Source organism: Pantherophis guttatus, chromosome 18 (assembly GCF_059756535.1).
Source record: "Pantherophis guttatus breed Tessera chromosome 18, ASM5975653v1, whole genome shotgun sequence".
NCBI classification, from domain to species: domain Eukaryota; kingdom Metazoa; phylum Chordata; class Lepidosauria; order Squamata; family Colubridae; genus Pantherophis; species Pantherophis guttatus.
Window position 1 is genome coordinate 2,962,628 of NC_142080.1, and position 25,867 is coordinate 2,988,494.

A 25,867-nucleotide genomic window follows, 5' to 3' on the forward strand; every position below is an offset into this window, starting at 1 on the left:
ATGGAGCGTCAGGAGCGGCGCTGACGTCACTCTCCGGCGCCGTTTTGTGTCCAGTGGTGATGATGTTGCTGAATTAAGAAGCTCATGGCAGGAATAAACATAAGATTCAACCATCTTGAGTCTCTAGTGGTGCTTTTTTTTTTCTTCCTTTTCTATTTCTTTTCTTTTTTCTTTTCTTCCTTTTTTCCCCCTCCATTTTTCCTTTTCTTCCTTCCTTTCTTCCTTTTCCTTTTCTTTTTTTCTTCCTTCCACTTTTTTTTCTTCCCTTTTTTCTTTTTCTTCCTTTTCTTTTTCTTTTCTTCCTTACTTTTTTTTCTTCCCTCCTTTTCCTTTTCTTCCTTCCTTTTTTTCTTTTTCTTCCCTCCCTTTCTTTTTCTTTCTTTTTCTTTCTTCCTTTCTCTCCTCCCACCATTCTTCCTTTTTTACTTTCTCATTCCCCTTCTTCATTTATTCCTTCCCTCCTTCTCCTTTTCTTTCTTTTCTTTCTCTCTCTCTTTCTTTCTTTCTTTCTAATATTTTTCTCCTCTTTCCTTTGCTTTCCGTTCTCTCTTCCTTTCCTTCCTTCTCTTTCTCATTCCTGAAAGAGGAAAAAAAGGCACCCAGCAGCCACAGGCTAAAGAAATACCAACCTTTAATAATAACTATTTGATTTCCTTTGGTATATTCGAGAGAAAATCAAACCGATACAAAGTGTGTATAAAGGACGTAGTGAGGAGGGGCTGAGTGGGCTTGGAGGGTGGGGGGTCCCGCAGAGTAGCGGGTACAGGCACAGTGATAAGAGAGTAAAGCTACACATTGGCCTCCGAGTATAACAATATACATGCAACACCAAATTATCACACTTATGTACAGACTCTGGGAAGAAACTGGGAAGGGAACCAGCCTCAGCGCTGGAAGACAAACCCATTTTTTTTTCTTCTCTTTTCATCTTTTTTTGGGGGGACCCTCACTTCAGTTTTGGGACCGTCTTCTTGGAAACCATCCCAAAATTCAGGAAAACATCCTTTAATTCAGGAAAACATCCTTTAATCCAGAGAATAGCCGGTTCTCTGCCCTAATGACCGGCTGGCCAGGGATTGCAACAGGCAGCACTTAGCCTCATGCACCCCCTGGGAGCAAAAACGGGCTGTGGGGGGAACACAAATGCCTCCCTGCATTTACCTGGGAGCCAAAATGGGACGCGTGGGGACTCCTGGGCAGGGAGGGGCCGAGCCAGCCAACAATTTAACTACCGGTTTTCCCGAACTGGCTGAATCCCATCACTGGTGCTTAGCCTGGGCTTTTGCGGGTGGGGAGAAAAGGGGATAAATTATGTGGCAACCATGACAGATCAGAAGGAGGCGAGTGAGAAACGACTGCCCCTTTCTCCCTCCTGCAGCCCCCTCCCCCAAAAAACCAGGCAGCCTTGTGAGAACCTCCAAAGGAAGAGGAATTTTGCATAAAATCTGACCTGAAAAAGGTTCAAGGCACACACAGAACATATATAAAAATGAGTGAGCGGGGTGGGGTGGGGTCTGTGGGAAGCGCAGAAAGAGACTTCTGCCTTCCAGACCCCGAACGAGTTGCCCTTTATTTCCCTTTTTTTTGTGCTTTAAACAATAATCTCCCCCGAAAAGAGGACACTTTCACAGGGACTTTGGCATCAGTCGCAGAAGACACAACGAGGCGCACACGAGATCGCCCGGCTATTCCTGAACAGTTAGCGGAGGAGACAAAAGTTGTCCAAGGCGAGAAGGACTCTTGAAGGACCGTCAACAAAACTGAAGCTGGACAGCTCTTGAGGACTAGAATCTTGGCTAGACGGCGCTTCGCTCCAACCAGGAAAAGCCGGGCCGTGGCAAGACGTAGAGAGAGGTGGTCTGGGAGGACACGATGGGTTTTGGGGCTCATCCGAGTCCCTTCGACCCCAGAAAATGCTTTGGCAGAGGAGACAGCCCTTTTTAGCAGCTGTCGGAGAAGTCCACAGGACTGGGGAGACGGAAGAGTTCCCCGCTTTAAGGGCCTTTGTAGTGATGCGACTCCAGTCGTCGTGCTCATTGTCTCCGCTCGACGGGCTGCTGTAGGCACAGCTCGCTGCCGGCCGAGATGATGGGCAACCGATTGTCCATATGGTGGCTGATTAAATGGCTCACACTTTCAAAGCGATGATCCTTTGTCCGAACCTGGGTGGGAACAGATGAGGGAGAAGTATAGATAATTCTTGCATTACAACCATCAATTGAGCACAACATTTTCTGCTGCTTTCCACCTTTCTTTTTTCTTCCCTCGATTTCCCCATTTTTCTTTTCTACCTTATGCATCGACAAAACAGCAAAAGTTATATATAGGGAGAAAAATATCGACGATAAAATATTCCACACCATTTTCCTTCCAGCAGACGGGGGTCCCGTCAACAAGACAATCCCTTCTCCCCACCCCTCCTTGCCCAACCCCGACTAATCCCCCCCCCCGGAATCCGACCTACCACTCCCTCCGGATCGACGAGAAGAAGGTGTTTGGGCTGTCCGCCCTGAAGTCCGGTGAGGACATATTGTCCCGGCGTGGTGGTACTTTCCCGCACCAGGAAATCCCCGTTGGCTTGCAACAGTTTCTCCGATTCTTTGCGGCTCATTTGACCGTGATACCATGATTCCCGCCGGAGTTGCTCCTCCATGGTAGCTGGCGGGTGGGACGGAGGAGTGGGGGGTGGCGGAGGCGCCCGCAAGGCATCTTCAAAAGGCTCTGGGGATGAAAGCCGTCGTTAGGAGTGATCTATTATAGCTAGTTCTCGACTTACAGCCGAAACGGAGCCCTAAATTTCCATCGCTGAGCAAGATGAGTTTCCCTCCACCCCTGTTTTATCACCTTTCCTGCCCCTGCCGTCGTTAAGTTAGCGACACGGTTATTAAGCGAATTGGGTTCCTCCACTAACTTTGGCTCGTTATAAGGTCGCAAAAGGGGATCGTGTGATCCCGGGGATATTGCAATCGTCATACGAGTCAGTTGCCCGGTGTGGTCTGGGAATTTTGATCGCGTGACCACGGGGATGTTACGAAAGTCGTAAGTGTGGGAAATGGTCATAAATCAGAATAACAGAGTTGGAGGGGATCTTGTAAGTCATCTAGTCCATCCTCCTGCCCGACGCCATTTTTGACAGATGTCAATCCCAGTCTCTTCTTGAAAGCTTCCAGTGAGGAAGCTTCTGAAGGCAACTTCTATTTCTATTCCATCGGTTGACTGTTCTCCCTGTCAGAAAATTCCTCCTTATTTCCAGGTTGAGTCTCTCCTTGATCCGTTTCCATCCCTCGTTCCTTGTCTGGCCTTCTTTGGAGAACAGTGCTGTTGTTAACTTCGGTCACTAAACGAACTGTCGCTAAGTCGAGGACTACCTGGTACAGCCGCTGCAGCCAGATCCCTCCCTCGTCCCCTTACGCTACTCACTCATGTCGAAGAGGTCTCGCTGGACACTGCCGTTGGAAGTCACGCTCTGGACCCCCGGCTGCAATTTTTCCAAATTTTGCACGTTAACGTAGGAAGGGTCCACCACGAATTCGGGGCGGCCAGGAGGGCCCCGATCCCTGCCTGAAAGGGAGGGAATAAAGCCCCACCTTGTGAAAACAAGCCTCCGAACCTGGGGGATTCTGGGAGTTGGAAGTCCACACCTCTTGAAAGTTCCCATTGGTTGATAAATACACAGAAGATAATCAATAGCCACCTCTCTCTCTGCCTTGATTCGGCTAGCCGTAAGTTAATGTAAAGACAGATTTATTTTATTTTATTTATCAAATTTATTGCCCATATTAGCTTTCATGTTTCTATTACAATATCCTAAACCAGGGTTTCTCAAACTTGGCAACTTTTAAGAGATGGGGACTTCCACTCCCAGAATTCCCCAGCCAGCATGCTTTAAGAGGGGCAGACTCCCAGAATTCTCTAATCAATGTTCTTTTCACCAAAAGCCACTGCTGGAGACACATTATTTTAATACTCCTCACTTGGGGGGCCCAATCTATTTTCAGCACCTATCTATTTGCTCCGCAAATCCTCCTTAGGGTGCTAGTCCTTATGAAATCCATCCATTTTTTTTCCCACATATCATCGAGCAGAGCAACGAGATTCAATAAACTACCTCGCTCGTCTGGGCAGGGAATTCAGAAATTACATGCAAGAACCAAGTTGCAAAAACTCCCAGAATTCCCCAACTGACATGCTGGCTGAGGAATTCTGGGAGTTGAAGTCTTAATGTTCCCATGATTGAGAAAGAAGTTGAAGTTTTTTTTTTAAAAAAAAGGCTTTTAAGTTTCTATTAAAATAGCCTAACTTGGTGTTTTCCAAACTTTGCAACTTTTAAGATAGGTGGAACTTCAACTCCCAGAATCCCCCCAGGCAAGATTTAACTTAAAGGCGCCAACTTCATTGCTGAATCACTTACCTTGTGCGACCGAATGGGGCTTTTTGGATTCGTAGTCCCCAGCAACCACTTGTCCGACAGGCTACGGGAAGGAAGGAAGAATAATTGAAGGTTTAAATGAATATTTTAAGTCCCGTTTTCCCGCAGTCTAATATTCCTGCACTCATCATCTTCTTTTAATGACTCCATAACCCCTTGCGGGATGGAATCTGGGCAACTGAATGGCGTTGAATGTTTACTGGCCGGATGCTCTCCCTGTTGCCAGTACGGAGTTTTGTTCAGCATTCCAGGCAATGGTATGGGTAAATTGAAGAATTGTGTCTGGCTGGGGGTGGAATTTTGGGGGAGAGGAGCAGATGGGAGTGGCTAGAAAGGATCTCAAGGAAGCCTCAAGGGCCCGACGAACCCATTTCACAGTATAGAGAGGAAAAACTGAGGACAAGTGACGGAACACGGAGCATAAGTTGCGTCAAGACGTCTGCACTTACAAATGATTTACATCGTGCTCAATTGTCAGTGTGGGGGGGGGGAACTTACCAAGGTGGCCCCCAAATTGTTGGGGGTCTGAGCCGCCGCAGCCCCTTCCCGCAAACGCAGGTCAACTACCCCTCCTAAGGGAGGTTCCTTTCCCGGAAAATCGTTGTAGTATTGGTGGTCAGGAGGAGGCGGCTCTTCCTCTTCGTCCCAAGCGGAGCCGTCGAACCCGGCCATCCTGGTCAGGGGTGGTGAGAGAACCAAATCAGGAACACAGACGGCGGTCCTCGACTTACGACCACAAACGGAACCCCAAAATTTACGTTGCTAAGTGAGACACTTCAGTGAATTTTGCCCAAGACCTGTTTTACCACAATTATTAAGTGAATAACAACTTTATTCCTCGACTTACAATGGAACCTAAAAAAATTTAGTCCTCCAGAAGTCCTCGCCTTATGACCACAACGGAACCCAAAATTTATGTTGCTAAGCGAGACAGTTGTTAAGTGCATTTTTCCCAAGACCTGTCTTGCCAGTTATTGTGAATATAGGTAGTCCTTAACTTACGACCACAACAGAACCCAAAACCTACGTTGCTAAGCGAGACATCTAAGTGAAATTTTGCCCAACACCTGTCTTACCACAGTTATTAAGTCAATATAGGCAGTTCTCGACTTACGACCAGCATGGAACCCAAAATGTATGTGGCTAAGCGAGACACATTAAGCGAATTTTGCCTCACGGCCTTCCTTGCCAAAGCTGTTAAGTGAATCACCTCAGCTTTTAAGGTTGCTAAGCGAATCTGGCTCCCCCCCCCGTTGACGTGGCTCGTCCGATGGTCACAAAAGGGGACCACGGGGACGCTGCGACCGTCGTAAATGCGAGTTGCCAAGCGTCTGAATTTTGATCACGTGGATACTGCAACCGTCGTAAGTGTGTGAAAAACGGCCCTTTTTTCAGTGACGTTGCGACTTCGAACGGACACTAAACGAACTGTTGTAAGTCGAGGAATACCGGCACGCAGGAAAAAAAAACCCTGACGGCAAGTTCCAATCCTGCTTTGATAGTTATCTGACAATTAACCAGCGGAACGACTTGCCACCAGAAGTTGCGAATGCTCCAACACTGGAAGCTTTTAAGAAGATGTTGGATAACAGATTTGTCTGAAGTGGTGTAGGGTTTCCCACCTAAGCAGGGGGTTGGACTAGAAGACCTCCAGGGTCCCTTCCGACTCTTGTTATTCTGCTTTGCCCTACCTGTCGTGCGGTGTGACGAGTTTAGGAGGGTTCTTAAGGTACTGCTTGAAGCGCAATTCGAACGCTTGTCCGATGGTGCTGATGACGTCTTGCGACAACCCTTCGGGACACTCCAGGATGTGGCAAGCTGAAGAGAGACCCCAAAGAAAAGGGGGTGGCCTTTATTGATTGATTATTAATGGATTATGGATTATTTGATTATTGATTTATGGATTATTTGAACCACAGGGGCCTATGGAGGAAAAAAAATATTTCCCTCCCATCGCAAAATACAGGCAATCTTCGGTTTACGACGACAATTGAGCCCGAAATTTTTGGTGGCTAAAAGTGAAACATTGGTTAAGTGAGTTTCGCCCCGTTTTACGACCTTCCTCGCTATAGTCGTTAAGCAAATCACCACAGGCGTTCAATTAGAAACACGGTGGTTAAAGAGAAATCCGGAATGCCCTATTGGCTTTGCTCACGGGAAGGTTGTGGAAACAGACCCCGTAACCACCATAAATGTGAGTCAGTTCCCAATTCAGATCCCGTTGAGCATGGGGGATGCGACAACGGTCGTTAAGTGTGAACAACGGTCCGAGGTTCCCTTTTTTTCCAGCCCCGTTGTAACTCTGAATGGCCGCTAACTGAATCATAAGGCAATCGTGTTTCCAAGCTGAATCGGAAGCCGGAGGGGAAAAAAAAAAATGAAACGGGCTGCAGGAAAAGAAGCCAGGATTAAGCCAGGATTGGCAGATCCAAGCCAAGATGACGGCAAAACTTACCTCTGTGATTGACGGGATCTTTGGCAACATAAGCGACGTATTCCGCCGTATCCTGAAAAAAAAATGCAAAATAAGTTGGCGAAAGTCAGATTTGGAGTTATTCACCCTTACGACTGCTGCATCTCCGTGGTCACGCAATCAAAATTCAGACTTTTGGTAACTGATGCATATTTATGTCCCGGGGTCACGTGGTCGTAAATCGAGGACTGCCTGAAGATTAAGAATCAACCCTCAATTAATCCGCAGGTTTAAGGTTGAACTTCTGTTCCTTAATCCCCAATTAATCTTAATTAATTACTTAATCGTTTGATTTGTTTTTTCATCCAATACAAAGAGGACGATCAGAGTGAGGCGGTGGCCTAGAGGTGGAGCCTCTCGCCTCACAATCAGGAGGCTGTGAGTTCGATCCTAGGTGGAGGCGGATATTTCTCTCTCTCTGGGCACGATGAGAATATTATCTGCTGAATATAACTCCGCACTGGTGACAAGAAAGGCATCCGGCCAGTAAAATATTCTGCTAGCCCCATTCAGTTGCCCAGACTCCACCCCGCAAGGGATTATGGAGTCGTTAAAAGATGATGACCAGAAATCCATCGGGACTTGACAGAGAGGAAGAGAGAGAAAAAACAAGCCGGCAGGAGATCCATTTTAATCCACCGGGATTCTCACACGAGGAAAACACCAGTGGAATTCTTTGATCGGCTGAGCGATCAAAGAATCGTTGATCGTTGAAGCGAGCATAAAATAACGGCGGGATCCACTGTAGATCTGCCCCAAAGGATTTGGGGGGGGGGAGAATTTTTTTTGGGGGGGGGGAAATATCTCACGATACTCACCGGATCCCCTCCGGAAGCGAACGAGATCGACTGCATATGGTGATTGGCGATGATCTACAAATCGAAAGCAGGATAAAATTGAGACCGGACGTCGAGCAGTTCGAATCAGAGCAAGAAAAACACATCACGGACAATCCTCGGGTTAGAACTATTCAGATTTAGGACCGTCTTTCACGCTTAACGACTGTTGTAGCCTCCTCCCCCACGATCACGGGATCCAAATTCAGACGCTCAGCAACGGGCTCGTATTTATGACGGTCGCAAGTCTTCAGGAGTCCTTTTGCGACCTTCTGATGAGCAATATCAAGGGGGGAGCCGGATTCGCTTAACGACCGTCTGACTCATTTAACGACTGCAGTGATTCACTTAACAACCCTGGCAAGAATGGTCGTATAATGGGGGCAAAACTCACAAATCTCTCGTTCGGCAACAGAAATTTGGATTTTTTGGGGTGAAGGCCAAACGATTCGGGGCCCGGAGAGGTTCTTCCCTCTGCGTCGGGCGATGCATGTCACAAAACGAGACCTGGTTAACAAGCAGAGCCCGAAGGTGGAATAGGGACCCTTACCTGTTTACAGTCGGACGCCATGAGGTTCAGGCTGCTGGTCGAGATGGTTAGCGTTATGGGCATAGCGGCGAACTTCAGGTTGGTCTTGCCGAGGATGGAGTTGAGCGCACGGCCGCAGGGCTGCCGAAGGGAAAAAAAAAAACAGAATTCAGGCAAGTCCTCGATTTACGACTGCGATGGAGCAACTCCAATTTAGGCCACTAAGCGGGACATTGGCGAACCAATTATGAACAATAAATTCAGGCCGCTCGGCAGCCGGCATGTTACAGGGGGTTCTTGACTTACGTCCACAACGAGGCCCCAAATTTAGGTCGCTAAGCGGGACATTGGCGAATAAATTATGAACAAGAATTCAGGCACTCGGCAGCCAGTATGTTACAGGTAGTCCTTGACTTACGACCGCAATTTAGGTCACTAAGTGGGGCACTTGCAAATAAATTATGAATAATAAATTCAGGCCGCTCGGCAGCTGGCACGTATAGGGAGTCCTCGTCTTACGATCACAACTGAGCCCCAAATTTATTTATGCTAAGTGAGACAGTGGTTCAGTCCATGTTGTCCGATTTTTACGACCTTTCCTGCCACGGTTGTTAAGCGAATCACTGCTGTTGTTAAGTGAGCCACCCGGTCGTTAAATGAATCTGGCTTTCCCCGTTGACTTGGCTCGTCGGAAGGTCGCAAAAGGGGATCGCGTGACGCCCCCTGGGGATGCTGCAACCGTCATAAATACGAGTCGGTTGCCAAGCGTCCAAATTTTGATCACTCGAGCGTGGGAATGCGGCAACAGTCGTAAGTGTGAACGGTCCTATGTTGCTTTTTTTCAGTGTTGCCGCAACTTTGAAAGGTCACTAAAATAAATAATCTTTTAACGACCCTGTAAATCCCTTGCTGGGTGGAGCCTGGGCAACTGAATGGAGCTGAGTGTTTGAGTGGCCAGATGCCTTTCCTGTCGCCAGAACGGAGTTTTGTTCGGCAGATAATATTCTCATTCTGCCCAGAGAGAGAAAAATACCCGCCTCTACCTAGGATCGAACTCACGGCCTCCTGATTGTGAGGCGAGAGGCTCCACCTCTAGGCCACCGCACCACTCAAGCGGTCCCTAAATGAACCGTCGTAAATCAAGGACTCCCTGTATTCTCGTGACACACACACACCCCCTTTGCGGACTCAACGAGAGGAGGGGGGATTCGTTTAATGAATGCGAAAAATTAAACCGGCCCCTTTTGCTGACGCTAAGAAATCCCAAGGCAGAAGAAACTGGCGTGCCGATAACACACAATTAAGTGTGTGTGTGTGTGTGGGGAGGGGGAAGAATCAGCCCCCTCCCCATTTTTTCCTACAGCATCCATTAGTGGCCATCTATTGATCAGTTCCGCTGGGCGCCTGGAGCGTTGATTGACACCTCGGATTGATTTTCCAACCAGCGGCGGCCTCGGAAAGTGGGGAGGGGGGGGAGTTAGAGGTCAGAGATCTCCTAACCACGTGTGTCCATTTCCTTCCTGGTGGTTGGGGGGGGGGCTTTCCTCTCACCCCCCACCCCCCATGATTTTAGGATCAATCATCTAGATCGGCATCTCTTTTCTCAGATAAAAAGGATCAAGAAGGGAATGACCTGAGTTTGAGAAAGGAGGGGGGCTTATGGCCCTTCAGGGAGGAGAGCCCCCTCCCCTTTCAACCGAGTCCTGCCCAAGGAGAAAGGGGGTGAGAAGGAGAATCGAGTTCTCGCCGCTTTGATTCTCTTCGGTGTAAGGTGGGAGTAGAGAGAAACTCCCCACCCCCTCCACGTTTCTGTTAGGATGCCCTGAAATAAATTAGCAATTTTGGGATCCTCGGGGCGTCTCTTATAGAGGGGAACAGGATAGCAGAGTTGAAAACGGGGCCTGGGAGGTCTTCTAGTCCAACCCCCTGCTCAGAATACGGAATAACAGAGCGGGAAGGGGCCTCGGAGGTCATCTAGCCCAACCCCCTTCCCCGGACAGGAGACCCTATCCCATTTTGGACAAATGGCTGTCGAGTCTCGTCTTACCTTCCTCCTACGCACGGCTCCCTTGTTGCTAGGCACGGCTTCACAAACCAGGCCTATAGCCTCCCTGCAGGAGAGGAGGAGGAAGAGGAGGAGGAGGAGGACGAAGAGGAGGAAGAGGAAGAGGAGGAGGAAGAGGAGGAGGAGGAAGAGGAGGAGGAAGAAGAGGAGGAAGAGGAGAAGGAAGAGGAGGAGAAGGAAGAGGAAGAGGAGGAAGAAGAGGAGGAGGAAGAGGAAGAGGAGGAGGAGGAAGAAGAGGAGGAAGAGGAAGAGGAGGAAGAGGAGGAGGAAGAAGAGGAGAAGGAGGAGGAAGAAGAAGAGGAAGAGGAGGAGGAAGAAGAGGAGGAAGAAGAGGAGGAAGAGGAGAAGGAAGAGGAGGAGAAGGAAGAGGAAGAGGAGGAAGAAGAGGAGGAGGAAGAGGAAGAGGAGGAGGAGGAAGAAGAGGAGGAAGAGGAAGAGGAGGAAGAGGAGGAGGAAGAAGAGGAGAAGGAGGAGGAAGAAGAAGAGGAAGAGGAGGAGGAAGAAGAGGAGGAGGAGGAGGAGGAGGAAGAAGAGGAGGAAGAGGAGGAAGAAGAAGAGGAGGAGGAGGAGGAGGAAGAGGAGGAGGAAGAAGAAGAAGAAGAGGAGGAGGAGGAGGAGGAGGAGAAAGAGAAGAGAGGACGTAAGAGCATGTCAAACACACGATGCCATCTTAAATATGCAGCCATTTCTCAACACAGCAATTCCCTGTAGCTGTCCTGCTTGCAATGGGGGGGGTCAGTTGTGGGGGTCTCCAAAGCCCCTGGGGGGGGTCTCGGCAAGCACAGAGAGAGAGACAACCAACACACACAAGTTCTAGAGCTGTGCGGACTTCAACTCGCAGAATTCCCCAGCCCCCCCTCCCTCCCACCCACCCCCGAGGGAACCCTGGGAGTTGAAGTTCGCCCTTCTTCAAGTGGCCCCCGGTTGAGAACCACAGCTTGGGGGGCTGGGGGTGGACTGATATCCTGAGCTGTGGCGTGAATCAGAAGAAATTCAGGGGGGTGGGAGTTACCCCAATATTTTGAGGGGGGGTTTTCACTATTTTTAAACACACAGCGAGAGAAACCCACATACCGGCCCCTCCGTGGAGAGAGGGGAGGAAACGGGGAGGGGGGAGAGGAAAATCGAGAGAGAGAGAGAGAGACCCCTTTAATATTTGATGATGCTGGGATAAATGCTTCCTGTCATCGGTGAATTAATTGGGGAGGGGGGAGATGTAGTAAGGACAGGAGCTTCATCGGACGCTTTTCCGGCCCTATCCAGCCGCTTCTCCGCAGACCCCGTGTCTCCCCGTTAATGGACGGGATTGCAGAGCGGGGAAAAATACACACAAACACACAAGCACACCTATCTCCCTTCCCTTTTTAAGTCTTTCCTGTGGGAGAGTCTAAGAACAAATGTTTTTCCACCTTCCGCTTGGTCTATAAATCGAAGTCAAGTTTCTATTGCGATAGACGAAGAATGTGCTTTTTCCAAACTTGGGAACTTTTAAAAGGGGCGGACTTCAACTCCCAGAATCCCCCAGTCGGTATGTTTTAAGAGGAGTGGACTCCAACTCCCAGAATCCCCCAGTCGGTATGTTTTAAGAGGAGTGGACTCCAACTCCCAGAATCCCCCAGTTGGCATGTTTAAGGGAGTGGACTTCAACTCCCAGAATCCCGCAGTCAGCATGTTTAAGGGAGTGGACTTCAACTCCCAGAATCCCCCAGTCGGCATGTTTTAAGAGGGGTGGACTTCAACTCCCAGAATCCCCCAGTCGGCATGCTTTTCACCACTGTCTGGAGACACATTATATTTAATGCCCCTCACACTTCAGGAGAGTCTCTTTCCAGCCCCCATCTAACTTCCTCTGCCAGCCAGCAAATCCTTGGCTGCAGGGTGCTAGTCCTTATGAAGCCCAGAATAATAATAATAATAATAATAATAATAATAATAATAATAATAATAATAATAATACGCTTATTATTATTATTATTATTTTGCATATAGGAACGATGATCTGTGCAGGAAAATTCAGAAATTACATGCAGGAACTGAAGGGCAGAAATTATGGTGGCCATGTCCCAAAGATTGGGGCATGTCCGAGAACCGCCACTGATGTAGAGAAGGACCTTTACATTATTGGGGGTGGGGGTGGGGGGCTCTTTAGCCTGCTCACCTGGTGACTTGAGTCCTGGTGCTGAAATCGAGCGCCCGCATGGACTGCAGCACTTCCACGCAACCCATGTACTGCGGGCGAGAAGGAGAGCAGAGGTAAGAAATGCCAAGGGTGCCTCGCCCCCCCTTTTATTCGATTACTAATGATTTATTATTCTGACTTTGTTTTCTCCGATCAACTCTTAATAAAATCTGAGTACCGGCAGTCCTCAACTTATAACCATTCACCCTTCCAAGTTACAACGGCACCGAAAAACGTGACTTATGAGGATAGGTAGAAGATAGATAGATAAGCAGACATAAGGAGAGAATGAGGGAGGGAAGGAAGAAAGAAAGGGATGGAAAGGAAGGAGGGGGAAGGCGGGAAGGAAGGAAGGAAGGGATGAAGGGAAGGAAGGAAGAAAGGGAAGGAAGGAATGGATGAAGGGAAGGAGGGGGAAGGAAGGAAGGAAGGAATAAAGGGAAGGAAGGAAGGGAAGGAGGGGGAAGGAAGGGGAAGGAAGGAATAATGGAAGGGATGAAGGGAGGGAATGAAGGAAGGAAGAAAGGGAAGGAGGGGGAAGGAAGGAATAATAGAAGGGATGAAGGGAGGGAAGGAAGGAAGGAATAAAGGAAGGGATGAAGGGAAGGAGGGGGAAGGAGTAAAGGGAAGGAAGGAAGGAAGGAAGAAAAAAGACAGGAAGGAAGAAAGAAAGAGGGAAAGAAAGAAAAAAGAAAGAAAGAAAGAAAGAAAGAAAGAAAGAAAGAAAGAAAGAAAGAAAGAAAGAAAGAAAGGAAAAGACGTCAAGAGAGAAAAGCTACTTTCCTGAACACGGTCGCAACTACTCGCTGCCCCTTCCCCGCTCCCTTGTCCCCCCCACCAAGTGTGCAAGCCTCACACAACCACCAGCCTCCTCACTCACCCGGACGAGGTACGAGACTCCGGAGCCCATCACCTTGTCATCCCGGTGCAGCCAGCCCCGGCTGGGCTTGTTGACGAAACTCCCGTGCCGTGTCCACTCCTCGCCGCCCAGCTGTCCGCCTTCGACCCGCATTTTCTTCCCGCAACTCAGCTTGTTCATATCCTGGGAATAGAGACCCACGACAACGGACCCCGTTGAGTCCCGGAAGGCAGCGGCTCCCGGAGGGTCTCCGGGGATTCCCGACGTCTCTCGGGAAAAAGCCCGGAGGTTCAGCAAAAAAGCCGGATTCGAGAGTTTCAAATTAGCCATTTTGGGGAAGAACGAACACAGCGTGGTGGGGCTGCCCTCCGTTTCGGGATCCCCGGCAGGCAGCATGGGGCTGAGGGAAGACGAGGAGCCAGAGCCGGTCAGTGACAGGGCAGCCCCGAGAGAGGAGGAAGGGTCAGGAGAGGGGTCCCCCTCGGCCACGGCGGGCCCTTCCTCCAGCGAGGATGGAGATTCATCCTGTAAGTGGGTGTATTTCGGCAAAAAATCCATTTTGGGGGGGGGAACTACAAAGCGGGGAAGAGGAGGTGACCACGACGGTGACAGTCAGGTTCCCCCCAAAGTCCAAATTGATCCCAACGAGGCGTCCCGGTAAGTCCCTGCTGGCATGCCGGGAACGTCTGCCACGTCCTGCTTGGCCCCTCTTTGCCCTGCCACGGACGCCCCCAAATCAGGAATCCCCCCTCCCACAAATCAGCCAGCCATCGTGTTGACCCAACAGGAACCGTCCCGCCAGATGACCGGTGACACCGCACGACTCCGGAGAGGAAGGAGGGGGAGGTTACTAGTCTGCCGCTGACGTTTACGGGCCCCCGTAGGGCTGTTTTAGAAGTTCCTGGCCCTTCCCTTCCAGCTGCAGCACCGCCTGTTGAACTTCTGCCTGTCTCAGCTGCTCCCCGAAAAAAAAAAAAAAGAGGAGGGGTAGGTTTCTGCTCCGTTGCTGATACTACAACCCCCCCCAAAGGGCTGTTTTTAGAAGTTCCTGGCCCTTCCTCTCCGGCTGCAGCACCACCTGTTGAACTCCTGCCTGCCTCGGCTGCCTGTGCACAGCCTCGGAGAGGAAGAAGTTTCCAGTCCGTCACTGATGCTAGACTCCCGTAGGGCTGTTTGAGAAGTTCCTGGCCCTTTCCTTCCAGCTGCAGCACCACCTGTTCGACCTCCTGCCCGTCGCGGCTACCCTTTTAACTCCCGGTGAGTCCTCATCCTCTCCGGTTTGAGCAAGAGCAGCGAGGGTGCGGATGAGCCTGGCGGATGCGTTCTTTTCCCCCCTCTGGATCGGGGGGGGCGCACCGGGTCGATATCCGTGCCAAGGTGGGGGTGGCATCAAACAGCGTTGGTAACGGGGTGGAGTGGGGGCCGCTGGCAGGCCACCACCAAGTCCGCAAGGCTCCCTTTCGAAGCAGGGCAACCCCAGGTGCCCATCCACGGAAGGTACGGGCAGCCTCGCGCACGGCACCCTTGGCGATGCCGACAGGAGCGAAGACAATTCAAGGATGGTCGCGCCCAGCTGGTTGGGGGTGGTGGGCTCAGCCTTTAAAAGCCCAGTAAAGGATGGGGAGTCCACTTAGGATGGCAAGAGATGTCTGGTGCCCCCCTTTTGGATGAGTAGGAGGGGGGCAAGTTGGCGGAGAGGGTCCCCCTCTCTCCTGGGTTGCAATTCCTGCTCCAGCTTTGCAGCCTGGCAGCTCGGATCTGGCTGGAAAAATCCTTTCCAGCCAGGGAAGGCGGAGAAGGGGAAGGGCAGAGGCAAGAGGCCAAGCCCCCCCCTTCTCTCCCCCCTCCTTTCCAGGCCTGGTCACTCCGCTGCTACCAAGGGGGAGGGCAGGGTGCTGACTCACACCAGCTGGCTGGCCTCGCCCCACCTTAGCGGGGAAGAATGGGGGGGTACCGACGGATGCAGGCAGAGGGGGAGGTAGGAGGGGGATGCGCCAGGAAAAGGGGGGGGCAAGAGCCTACTTGGGTTGGCCAAGGAAGGCGGGACAGGGCATGGGTCAGGGTGACAATTTGGGGGGGGGCAACGGAAGGACGACGACGCAGGGCAGTCTGTGCAAAAGGGCTTTGCACGAGCGTGTGCGAGGGTGAGCCTTGATCATTCAGAAATCTGTAACACTGTGCAAATTTTTCCCTCTCCAGGGTCTCCGTTCCCTTTCAGTCAAAGGGAAGGGCGCGCCGACCCCGCGAGGTAGGCCAGACGGAGCTGCTCACCTCTTTTGGAGGGGAAGAGAGAAGGGCTGCGGGAGGGAGGGAGGAAACGAGGAAGGAAGGAAGGAAGATGGGTGGGATGGATGGATAGATGGAAGGAAGGAAGGGGAAGAGGAAAAAAAAGGAAATAATGAAAGAAAAGAGAACAAAAGAAAGAGAGGGGGGGGGGAATGAGAGAACCGAAAAAGGATAGATGGATGATGTACAGATAAACAGATATAAGGAGGGAATGAACGGCGGGGAGGGCGGAGAAAAAAGCAAAAAAGAAAGAATGAAAGAAAAGAACAAAAGAAAGAGGGAAAGAGAAAGAATGAATGAAAGAAAGAGGATAGATCGATGATATATAGATGAACAGACAGAAGGAGGGAATGAGGGAGGGAGGGAAGGAAGGAAAGAAGAAAGAAAGAAAGTGAGGAAGGAAGGAAGGAAGGAAAGAAAGAGGATAGATAGATGATATATAGATGAACAGACAGGAGGAGGGAATGAGAAAGAAAGAAAGTGAGGAAGGAAGGAAGGAAAGAAAGAAAGAGGATAGATAGATGATATATACATGAACAGACAGGAGGAGGGAATGAGGGAGGGAGGGAAGGAAGGAAAGAAGAAAGAAAGAAAGTGAGGAAGGAAGGAAGGAAGGAAAGAAGAAAGAAAGAAAGAAAGAAAGAAAGAAAGAAAGAAAGAAAGAAAAAGACAGACAGATTGAGGAAGGAAGGAAGGAAGGAAGGAAGGAAGGAGAGAATGAGGAACGTCTGAATTGTGACACTGCAGCCATCGTTAAGCGTGAAAAACCATCCCAAGTCACTTCTTTTCAGTTCCGTCGTAACTCCGGTCGGTAAACGGTTGTAATCCAGGACTACCTGTACAACATTTGCCTTGGGCTGTTCTTGCAAGGTTTTGTGTTGTTGTTGTTGTCGTCATTATTGCAAAGACACAGCCTGCTAAGCCGCGATTTCCTTAACCGTTTGCTGACTTAAAACCCAAGCTCTGCTTTTCGCCTCGGAAAAAAAAAAAAAGAAGCCGAAAACCCACATTTGAGGTGGAGGAAGAGAAAGAGGCGGGCACGAAGCAAAGACGGAGGCTGAAATCCGGAGCAGGCAGCCCCAGCTTGCTCACCAAACCGCCCTTCCGACGAAACGCACAAACTCCCCCCCCCACTTTGCGAGGGGTTGAAACCTGTGACTTCCTCCCTCCGGTCCCTCCAAGAGGGCGGCAGGGCAGGCAAAACTTTTGCAAAAAACTTTTGGGGCAAGGAAGGGACCCCATTATTTTCCCCGAGTCGGGATTGCCATCCCCCAAACCATCAGATTTTGCCCTTCTCCAAGACGGGTGGATCATTATACAAGAGATGCTGAATCGTTTCATTTGGTGTTTCTCGACCTTGAATATTTTAAGAGGGGTGGGCTTCAATTCCCAGAATCCCCCAGCCGGCATGGTTTAAGAGGAGTGGGCTTTGACTCCCAGAATCCCCCAACTGGCATGCTTTAAGAGAGGTGGGCTTCGATTCCCAGAATCCCCCAGCCAGCATGATTTAAGAGGGGTGGGCTTCGATTCCCAGAATCCCCCAGCCGGCATGGTTTAAGAGGAGTGGGCTTTGACTCCCAGAATCCCCCAGCCAGCATGATTTAAGAGAGGTGGGCTTCGATTCCCAGAATCCCCCAGCCAGCATGATTTAAGAGGGGTGGGCTTCGATTCCCAGAATCCCCCAGCCAGCATGATTTAAGAGGGGTGGGCTTCAACTCCTAGAATCCCCCAGCCAGCATGATTTAAGAGGGGTGGGCTTCGACTCCCAGAATCCCCCAGCCAGCATGCTTTAAAATGGGTGGGCTTCGACTCCCAGAATGCCCCAGCCAGCATGATTTAAGAGGGGTGGGCTTCAACTCCTAGAATCCCCCAGCCAGCATGATTTAAGAGGGGTGGGCTTCAACTCCGAGAATCCCCCAGCCAGCATGATTTAAGAGGGGTGGGCTTCAACTCCGAGAATCCCCCAGCCGGCATGATTTAAGAGAGGTGGGCTTCAACTCCCAGAATCCCCCAGCCGGCATGCTTTAAGAGGGGTGGGCTTCAACTCCGAGAATCCCCCAGCCAGCATGATTTAAGAGGGGTGGGCTTCAACTCCCAGAATCCCCCAGCCGGCATGATTTAAGAGAGGTGGGCTTTGACTCCCAGAATCCCCCAACTGGCATGGTTTAAGAGGAGTGGGCTTTGACTCCCAGAATCCCCCAGCCAGCATGATTTAAGAGGGGTGGGCTTCAACTCCCAGAATCCCCCAGCTGGCATGCTTTAAGAGGGGTGGGCTTCCACTCCCAGAATCCCCCAGCCAGCATGCTTTAAGAGGGGTGAACTTCAAGATCCCTGGCTCGACAGGGGGTTGGACTAGAAGACCTCCGAGGTCCCTTCCAACTCTGATATTCTGTGGGGTTTTTTTTCCTTCTGCCCCAACTAATTTTGGTAGACAGCCAACGGCCGCTGGAGACCGAAAGGCCATTTCCTGGACAGCCCGTGTCCGGCCGTGGGTGGGCAGTGGCGAAGCCCCCTTCCTCTGTTGGGGGGGGGGAGGAGAGGGGAAGGTCAGTGGGCCGAAAGAGAGAAAAAAAATAACAAACAGGAGAGAGGAAGGCGTGTGGGATGGCCGTTTGGCTCCCAGCCTTCCCACCGGATGCTCAGCTGGCTTTTCGGACCTCGCTCAAGGACCCGGGGAGGGGTGGGAAGGGAAGGCAGGAAATCAGCTCCCCCCCCCCACCCAGGAGACCCCCGCCGCAGCCCCCAACTTCCTTGGAAAGCTGGGGAGGAACAGGGTCCAGTCGCTACAAGTTCGTATGCCTAAAAGGTTTTGAAATTTTCGCCCAGGGATCTGGCCTCCCATTGCAAGGAGCTCCCCCTCCAGAGAGGTCGGGGGACTACATATCCCTTCATTCCCAGCAGCGCTGGAGTCCCAGTTTTCCCAGTTTTTTAAATTTCTTAAATGCTTTTGTTATCGAGAAAATTCCCCAGCCGGCCTGCTTTAAGAGGGGTGGGCTTCGACTCCCAGAATCCCCCAGCCAGCCTGCTTTAAGAGGGGTGGGCTTCCTCTCCCAGAATCCCCCAGCCAGCATGATTTAAGAGGGGTGGGCTTCCTCTCCCAGAATCCCCCAGCCGGCATGATTTAAGAGGGGTGGGCTTCAACTGCCAGAATCCCCCAGCCAGCCTGTTTTAAGAGGGGTGGGCTTCGACTCCCAGAATCCCCCAGCCGGCATGATTTAAGAGGGGTGGGCTTCAACTGCCAGAATCCCCCAGCCAGCCTGCTTTAAGAGGGGTGGGCTTCCTCTCCCAGAATCCCCCAGCCAGCATGATTTAAGAGGGGTGGGCTCCGACTCCCAGAATCCCCCAGCCAGCCTGCTTTAAGAGGGGTGGGCTTCCTCTCCCAGAATCCCCCAGCCAGCATGATTTAAGAGGGGTGGGCTTCCTCTCCCAGAATCCCCCAGCCGGCATGATTTAAGAGGGGTGGGCTTCAACTGCCAGAATCCCCCAGCCAGCCTGTTTTAAGAGGGGTGGGCTCCGACTCCCAGAATCCCCCAGCCAGCCTGTTTTAAGAGGGGTGGGCTTCAACTGCCAGAATCCCCCAGCCAGCCTGCTTTAAGAGGGGTGGGCTTCCTCTCCCAGAATCCCCCAGCCAGCATGATTTAAGAGGGGTGGGCTTCGACTCCCAGAATCCCCCAGCCGGCATGATTTAAGAGGGGTGGGCTTCAACTGCCAGAATCCCCCAGCCGGCATGCTTTAAGAGGGGTGGGCTTCCACTCCCAGAATCCCCCACCCAGCATGATTTAAGAGGGGTGGGCTTCAACTGCCAGAATCCCCCAGCCGGCATGATTTAAGAGGGGTGGGCTTCCTCTCCCAGAATCCCCCAGCCAGCATGATTTAAGAGGGGTGGGCTTCCACTCCCAGAATCCCCCAGCCAGCATGATTTAAGAGGGGTGGGCTTCCTCTCCCAGAATCCCCCAGCCGGCATGATTTAAGAGGGGTGGGCTTCGACTCCCAGAATCCCCCAGCCGGCATGATTTAAGAGGGGTGGGCTTCAATTCCCAGAATCCCCCAGCCAGCCTGCTCTAAGACGGGTGGGCTTCCACTCCCAGAATCCCCCATTTAAGAGGGGTGAACTTTCTTGGGGAGTTGACTTATTTTCAGCACCCATTTACTTGCTCTAGAAGCCACCAAATCTATGACTGTAGGGCGCTAGTCCTCATGAAACCCACCCATCCTTTCCCCCCCCTCCTCCTTGTATTTTTGAACAGAGCAACAAGACTCAATCTTGGCCACAGTGCAGAGTAATCAAAAGTCACCAAAAACAGCCAACAGAGTCACCGCGCAGCAAAAAAAAAATAAATATTTGCCGATGTCCTCGCCGGTGTGATAATTATACAGCAACAGAGTTATATCTGACCGAATTCCTGGGCGTGTTTGACTTCTATTTCCTCCTTTACAAAGGTCTCCTTTTTTTTATACAGTCCCCGTAGCTGGCCGTATTCCAACAGGTGAAGCTTCCTGGCTCGTACAAACCACGACACGTCAAATTTTGAGCCCCCGGTTTGCAAAAAAAATATATAAAAAAACCCCAAAAATACAGATTTATAGGGAAAATTTTAATCCCGTCTTCTGTGCCTCTTTGGATAAGTCTCGTGTGCTAAACCGTGGTTTGTTTCCAGGAAACAAACCCCAATCGGCTGCGTCTTCTCGGCAAAGCCAAAGCTGTGAATAACTGGGATAGGAAGTTGAAACTATCACAATGCCGTCACCGCTTTAGAGCGTAGCTCAGCAAACTTCCGAGCCGGGTGGACTTCAACTCCCAGAATCCCCCGTGGACGGCTGGGGAATTCTGGGAGTTGAAGTCCACCCGTGCTCGAATCTGATCAGGAAGGAAGGAAGGAAGGCAAGGAAGAGCCCAGCAACCGTATAAGCAAGGAGGAAGAGGAGGAGGAAGGTGCCCACCCTTACCGTGTACTCCATGCCGGGCACCGGTAGATCTGTTCGTCGTGGGAGCCAAACCTGCAGTTTGGTGACAAAGAAGGAATTAGGGAGGGAGGGGGCTCCGGGGGAAAGGGGCTGGAGATTTTGGGGGGTGGGTGTGTGAGAGAGAGAGAGAGAGAGGGGAGGGCGAGGGGAGGCAGGGAGACTTGAGGGGGTGGGCTTCCACCTTCCAGAATTGCCCCGCTAGCATGTTTTAAGAGGGGTGGGCTTTGACGCCCAGAATTTCTCTCTCTCTCTCTTTCTTTCTCCTTCCTTTCTTCCTTCCCAGAATTCCCCAGACAGCGAGCTTTTTTAAGAAGGGTGGGCTTCGACTCCCAGAATTTCTCTCTCTCTTTCTTTCTCCTTCCTTCCTTCCTTCCTTTCCCAGAATTCCTGACAGCGAGCTTTTTTAAGAAGGGTGGGCTTCGACTCCCAGAATTTCTCTCTCTTTCTTTCTCCTTCCTTCCTTCCTTCCCAGAATTCCCGATAACGAGCTTTTTTAAGAAGGGTGGGCTTCGACTCCCAGAATTTCTCTCTCCCCCTTCCTTCCTTCCTTCCTTCCTTCCTTCCTTCCTTTCTCCTTCCTTCCTAAAATTCCTCAGTCAGCATGCTTTAAGAGAGGTGGGCCTCGACTCCCAGAATTGCTCTCTCTTTTTCTCCTTCCTTCCTTCCTTCTCAGAATTCCGACAGCAAGCTTTTTTAAGAGGGGTGGGCTTCGACCCCCAGAATTTCTCTTTCTTTCTCTTTCTCCTTCCTTCCTTCCTTCCTAGAATTCCTCAGCCAGCATGCTTTACGAGGGGTGGGTTTCGACTCCCAGAATTTGTTTCTCTCTCTCCTCTTTCTCTTTCTTTTTCTCTCTTTCTCCTTCCTTCCTTTCTAGAATTCCTCAGCCAGCATGCTTTAAGAGGGATGGGCTTCAGCTCCCAGAATTCCCCAGCTATTCCTGCCTGCCGGAATGGCACAGGTCGTCTTTCCGAGGGGACCGATCAGAGGCGGACAATCCCAACGGTGGACTGTTCGCTGCCAGAGAATCACGGAGAGCCTCCATGTGCCAAGGCAATCTATCTCCAAAATCCGGCTGGGCAAGGAAGGAGCTTCCCAAGCCTCTGCCATTAGGAAGGGGGTGGGCTTGGAAGGAAGAGCGTGGAAAACTGGGATTTTTTTTTTTTATCTAAAGGGGGATTTTAGGGACTCTTGCACCCCACCCCCAAAACTGATCAGCAGCATGGGTTATTCTATTGCTATCCTGGGTTCAAGGCTGAGCTGGGGGTGGGGCAGGTGTCAAACCAAGAGGAAATGGCAGCTTTTCTTGGGGGGGTGAGGGGAGAGCAGAGTTTTATCCTGGTTTGTTATATACATACATATACATATACATATACATATACATATACATATACATATATATATATATATATATATATATATATATATATATATATATATATATACACATACTCTTGCTAACCAGCCCGACATGCTCAACTCTGTTCATTTTCTCCCAAAATCCTGAACTCAAACTATCGACGGCTCAAATGCATTCACAAAGCAGGGTCTAAATTTTGCTTCTGCAAACAAGAGTTCAAGGCCCCGCCAAGCCCTTCTGCAGAGCTTCCCAAAGCCAGGCGCACTCTATCTGACAACTAACCAAAACGGATGGACAGACAGACAGATGGGGACAGTTTTCCTCCCAAACGAGAGGGGGGGGAAAAAAGATGATTATTTTTTTCTTACACATCTCGGCTCATTGCTCCCCGCTCCTCAATTGGCTTCCGAGCCGGGACAGAGAACGCACAATTTTGGGATGGAGACCCAAGATGAGACACCCCCACCTCTACCCTTTTAGCACCCCCAGCCCCCCCCAAAAATGCCCGTCTGCAAAGGAGCAAAAAATTGCATTTCCTTAGCTTCAGATCCGTCGCTTGGGCAGCCAAGAGAAACGTGGCACATATTTTTTTTAACTCCTCTGCAGGAATTTTTTTAAAAAGGGGGGGCTCAGCCACGGGGAAACCCACCCACCCCCCCTCGGCCAAGGAATTTTAAGAAACTGGGGGGTCCCAGAAATATGACGAAGTGGGGGGGTAGATTGAGTGAAAAGCCAATTTCAAAGTGAAAAAAACCCCAGGCCTCACATACTTGCGTGCCAACTACAAGGATAAGAAAGGGGGGAAAAATAATAATAATAGAGATTTTATTGAACTTTTCTGGCTTTGAGGCTTCTCTTTTTCTAAAAGGGGAGAGGGAAGAAAAGCAAAACTTAATAGAAAAACTGACCTGCAAAAGAGGAGGAGGATGTTTCGTCCCTTTTTTTTCCCTCTCCGGTTTTTTAGAAGGGATGAAATTTGAGAAGGCAAGAACCCTCCTTCTTAAAGGGGGGAAGGGAACCAAGTTTGATGGGGAAGGGCCAGATTTGGGGGCTGCATTTGTCGCTTTTTTTAAAGGGGCAGCTGGAGAGCAAAAAAATGACAGTGGGAAGCATTTTTTTTTTCCTTTTTTTGCACAGAAAGTCTCACCCAACTTGGGTTGAGAAGAGTCTCCCGTTGGCGGAGGAGGCCGCGTCCAAGGAGATGATGAATCAAGGTTTGGAAACTTAAGCCACGAAACCTGGCTTGAGTTACGAGCAGCAAGGCTTGGCTCCAGGGAGACAAGACAAAAAAAAAAACCCAAAGAAAAGGGTGCAAATGTGATGTGGCTTGGCAAAATTGGACAAAAACCCTTCAGTTGGTTTTGGTGGAAAGAGGCAATAATTGGTCCTTAAGGGAGAGGAATCCTGCAGGCATTGGCACTGACGCTGGATAGGGGTGCAAAGTAGAAAACTGACGGATTTGGGTCCAAAGATTTTGGGTTTTGAGGGCATTGACAAAAGCAAAAAAAAAAAAAAAATAACGATTGTGGGATTTTTTTTCCCCCCCAAAAGAAAAAGAAGCGAGAGGGAGAAAGGATAGCATATCCATTTGGATAGCGTTATCAAATTTAATAATAAGGAAATTAATCCTGGCCCCGAGCTTTGCAGTATATCAAGGCTTGTACATATCCATTTAGTAAATAATCCCGCCTCTCCCCTTCCCAATTTTGCAATATCGAGGCTTGCAAGCAAATCCATTCCATAAAAAAAGAAATCATCCAAACTTCGCAACTCTGGAGACAGACAGACAGACACACCCAGCAAAGCGGGTTTTCTCAATGTTAAAAAACTGTTAAAATCGCAGACTATTTTCCGCCCCCCCCCAAAGCGGAGCCGGGGTCCTCGTCCTTCTCCTTGCTTGCCCCCCTTCGGGGTCCAGCAAGTAGCCGCAGGGACAAAGCTGGAAGAAGAGCGCGCGGCGGCCCCTTTGCCCTGCGGAGCTGCGGAGAGGAGAAGCAAGAGGAGCCCTGGAAGGAACGAAGCAGTCGAGAAATAGCGCGGACGTCTCGGGCGCAGTCTTCCCTCTGGTCCGCCCCCCGTTTTTGTTTGTTAAAAGTCGTCTTTTGGAACGGACTTTTCCCTCTGGTCCGGCAATTCCCTTCCTTTCCTTCTTTTCTTCCCTCTTTCTCATTTCCCTTTCTTCTTTTTTCCTTCCTTTCTTCCCTTTCTCATTTTCCCCTTCCTTTCTAATTTCCCTTTTTCTTTCTCCCTCCTTTCTTTTTGTTTATTTTTAAATTTGTATACCGCCCTTCTCCCTGAGGACTCAGGGCGGTGAACAGCCAAGTAAAAGCATAAAAACTATGCTTTTCCCTCCTTTTCCTTTCTCATTTCCCCCTTTCTTCCTCCGTCCCTTTTTCCCTTCTTTTCTTCCTTCCTTTCCTTTTCTTCCCTTTCTCATTTCCCTTTCGTCCTTCCTTTCTCACTTTCCCCTTCCTTTCCAATTTTCTTTTCGTTCTCCCTCCCTCCTTTTCCTTCCTTTCTTCCCTCTTTATTTCCCTTCCTTTCTCCCTTTTTTCCTCCCTTCCTCATTTCCTTTTCTTTCTTTCTTCCCCTCTCTCTCTCATTCCTCCCCTGGCCCCGTCGCGCAGGTTGGGGGACTGAAGGTCTGGCATCGTCAGTTTCTGACTAAGAGATTAGTAACCCGCTTCGATTACAAAAACAGGCTGAGCTGTTCAAGTCCGGCGGCGCTTCCTCGAAACACGAGGGGGGGAGAAGAAGGGAGGGGAGCGGAGCGGATCGGTCCCCCCCCCACTCCCCACCCCGATTTTCTGGAAAACCACCAGCGCTTTCGACACTCGGGTCTGGCTCCATTTGAGCCTCTTCACGGCGCGCCTTTCCTTAAAAGGCAAATAAAGGGAGCCCCCCCCCCCACGATACGCGGAGCCTCCCGCCACAGGGGCAGGCTATCTTTTCCGCACGAGGGCTTTGAGTAGCCGTGTCCCAATCCTATCCCGCAAGGGGAGCGGTTTGCAAAATAAGGGCTAATAAAATAAAAACAGCGCAAATCAAATCAACGCCGCGCAAGGTGGTCAAGAATGATCGCCCGGGCCTCCCTCGCAGGGCTGTTGTACAACCATAGAAAACCCTCCGCTTTCCTAACTTCCCCGACGGCGGCGATCCGGTAAAACGACCCGCAACTGGCCGACTATGCAGGGTTGCACGGTGCAAGTATAGATAAAAAAACGTGGAAGTGGAACCCGTTCTTACCGGGGTGGCCGCACCATTTGGGGGGGGGAAAGGCGGCGGACTGCGGCTGCTCCGACGGCGCCTCTCCGACCAAAGTTCTGGGGCTCTTGGAAGCCTGCCCCGCCCGTTTTTCATCCCCCCCACCAATCATTTCCGGGTTCAGTCCCGCCCTTGAAGGAGGGGCTCCCAGGTCACAGCCTTCCCCCCCCCTTGCCTTTCCTACGCTTCCGGTAGTGCCCGTCTTGCCTTGGGACTCGTTTCCACACTCCTCCCCGTGTCAACTGGGACCCTTTATTTCCACAGGGCGGGATAGACAGGACGCTACGCGAAGGGGGGGGGAGAATGAAAGACGACTACTACACAGTTTCAGTATTAAAGATATTCGTCGTAGTCTTCACATCGGTCCTCCAACGACGAAGGAGAAATCCCCTCAGAAATGACTTCGCCGCTTTTCTCCTCGGCTCGGCGCGCTTTTGCCTCAGCTTCTTTCTTCAGCGCTTCGCAGAGTCTTCCGACTTCAAGCTCTTCTTTCTTCTACGCGTCTTCTCTCTTCCAGCTCTTCGGCGGGCTGACTGAAAGCGTCCGTCGCCGCTCCCTCCTTTTATACTTTCCCTCCAAAAGCCGCTCTGAAACCGATTGGTTAACGCGCCAACGTTCTGAACTT

General features: G+C 50.6%; 1 protein-coding gene across 5 annotated transcripts; it reads right to left on the reverse strand.

Moving 5' to 3' along the window:
- Positions 1-614: 614 nt before the first annotated feature.
- SHC1 (SHC adaptor protein 1) lies at positions 615-25,778 on the reverse strand. 5 transcript variants are annotated; one of them, XM_087881317.1, is made up of 14 exons: positions 25,225-25,777; positions 20,604-20,654; positions 13,392-13,553; positions 12,491-12,561; positions 10,315-10,378; positions 8,289-8,408; positions 7,721-7,774; positions 6,885-6,936; positions 6,121-6,247; positions 4,928-5,102; positions 4,412-4,472; positions 3,421-3,561; positions 2,465-2,721; positions 615-2,162 (listed from the first exon to the last, which is right to left on the reverse strand). In XM_087881317.1, exons 1-14 carry the CDS (start codon positions 25,336-25,338, stop codon positions 2,034-2,036), a joined length of 1,578 nt encoding a protein of 525 aa, XP_087737443.1. In that variant the 5' UTR covers positions 25,339-25,777; the 3' UTR covers positions 615-2,033. The 5 variants fall into 5 exon arrangements, with proteins under 5 accessions (XP_087737443.1, XP_087737445.1, XP_087737444.1 ...); XM_087881319.1 differs by lacking the exon at positions 25,225-25,777 and adding an exon at positions 22,887-23,102; XM_087881318.1 differs by lacking the exon at positions 20,604-20,654 and having other exon boundaries at positions 25,225-25,778.
- Between the last annotated feature and the right edge of the window lie 89 nt (positions 25,779-25,867).

Excerpts from the sequence above, each read along its gene's own strand:
- SHC1 (XM_087881316.1), bottom strand. The coding sequence starts at position 13,928 with ATGGATTTTTTGCCGAAATACACCCACTTACAGGATGAATCTCCATCC. Across the intron at positions 5,103-6,120 it reads CTCGTCACACCGCACGACAG|GATGGCCGGGTTCGACGGCT; the intron begins GTAGGGCAAAGC and ends ACCCCTGACCAG. Across the intron at positions 3,562-4,411 it reads GCCCCATTCGGTCGCACAAG|GCAGGGATCGGGGCCCTCCT; the intron begins GTAAGTGATTCA and ends CCTCCCTTTCAG.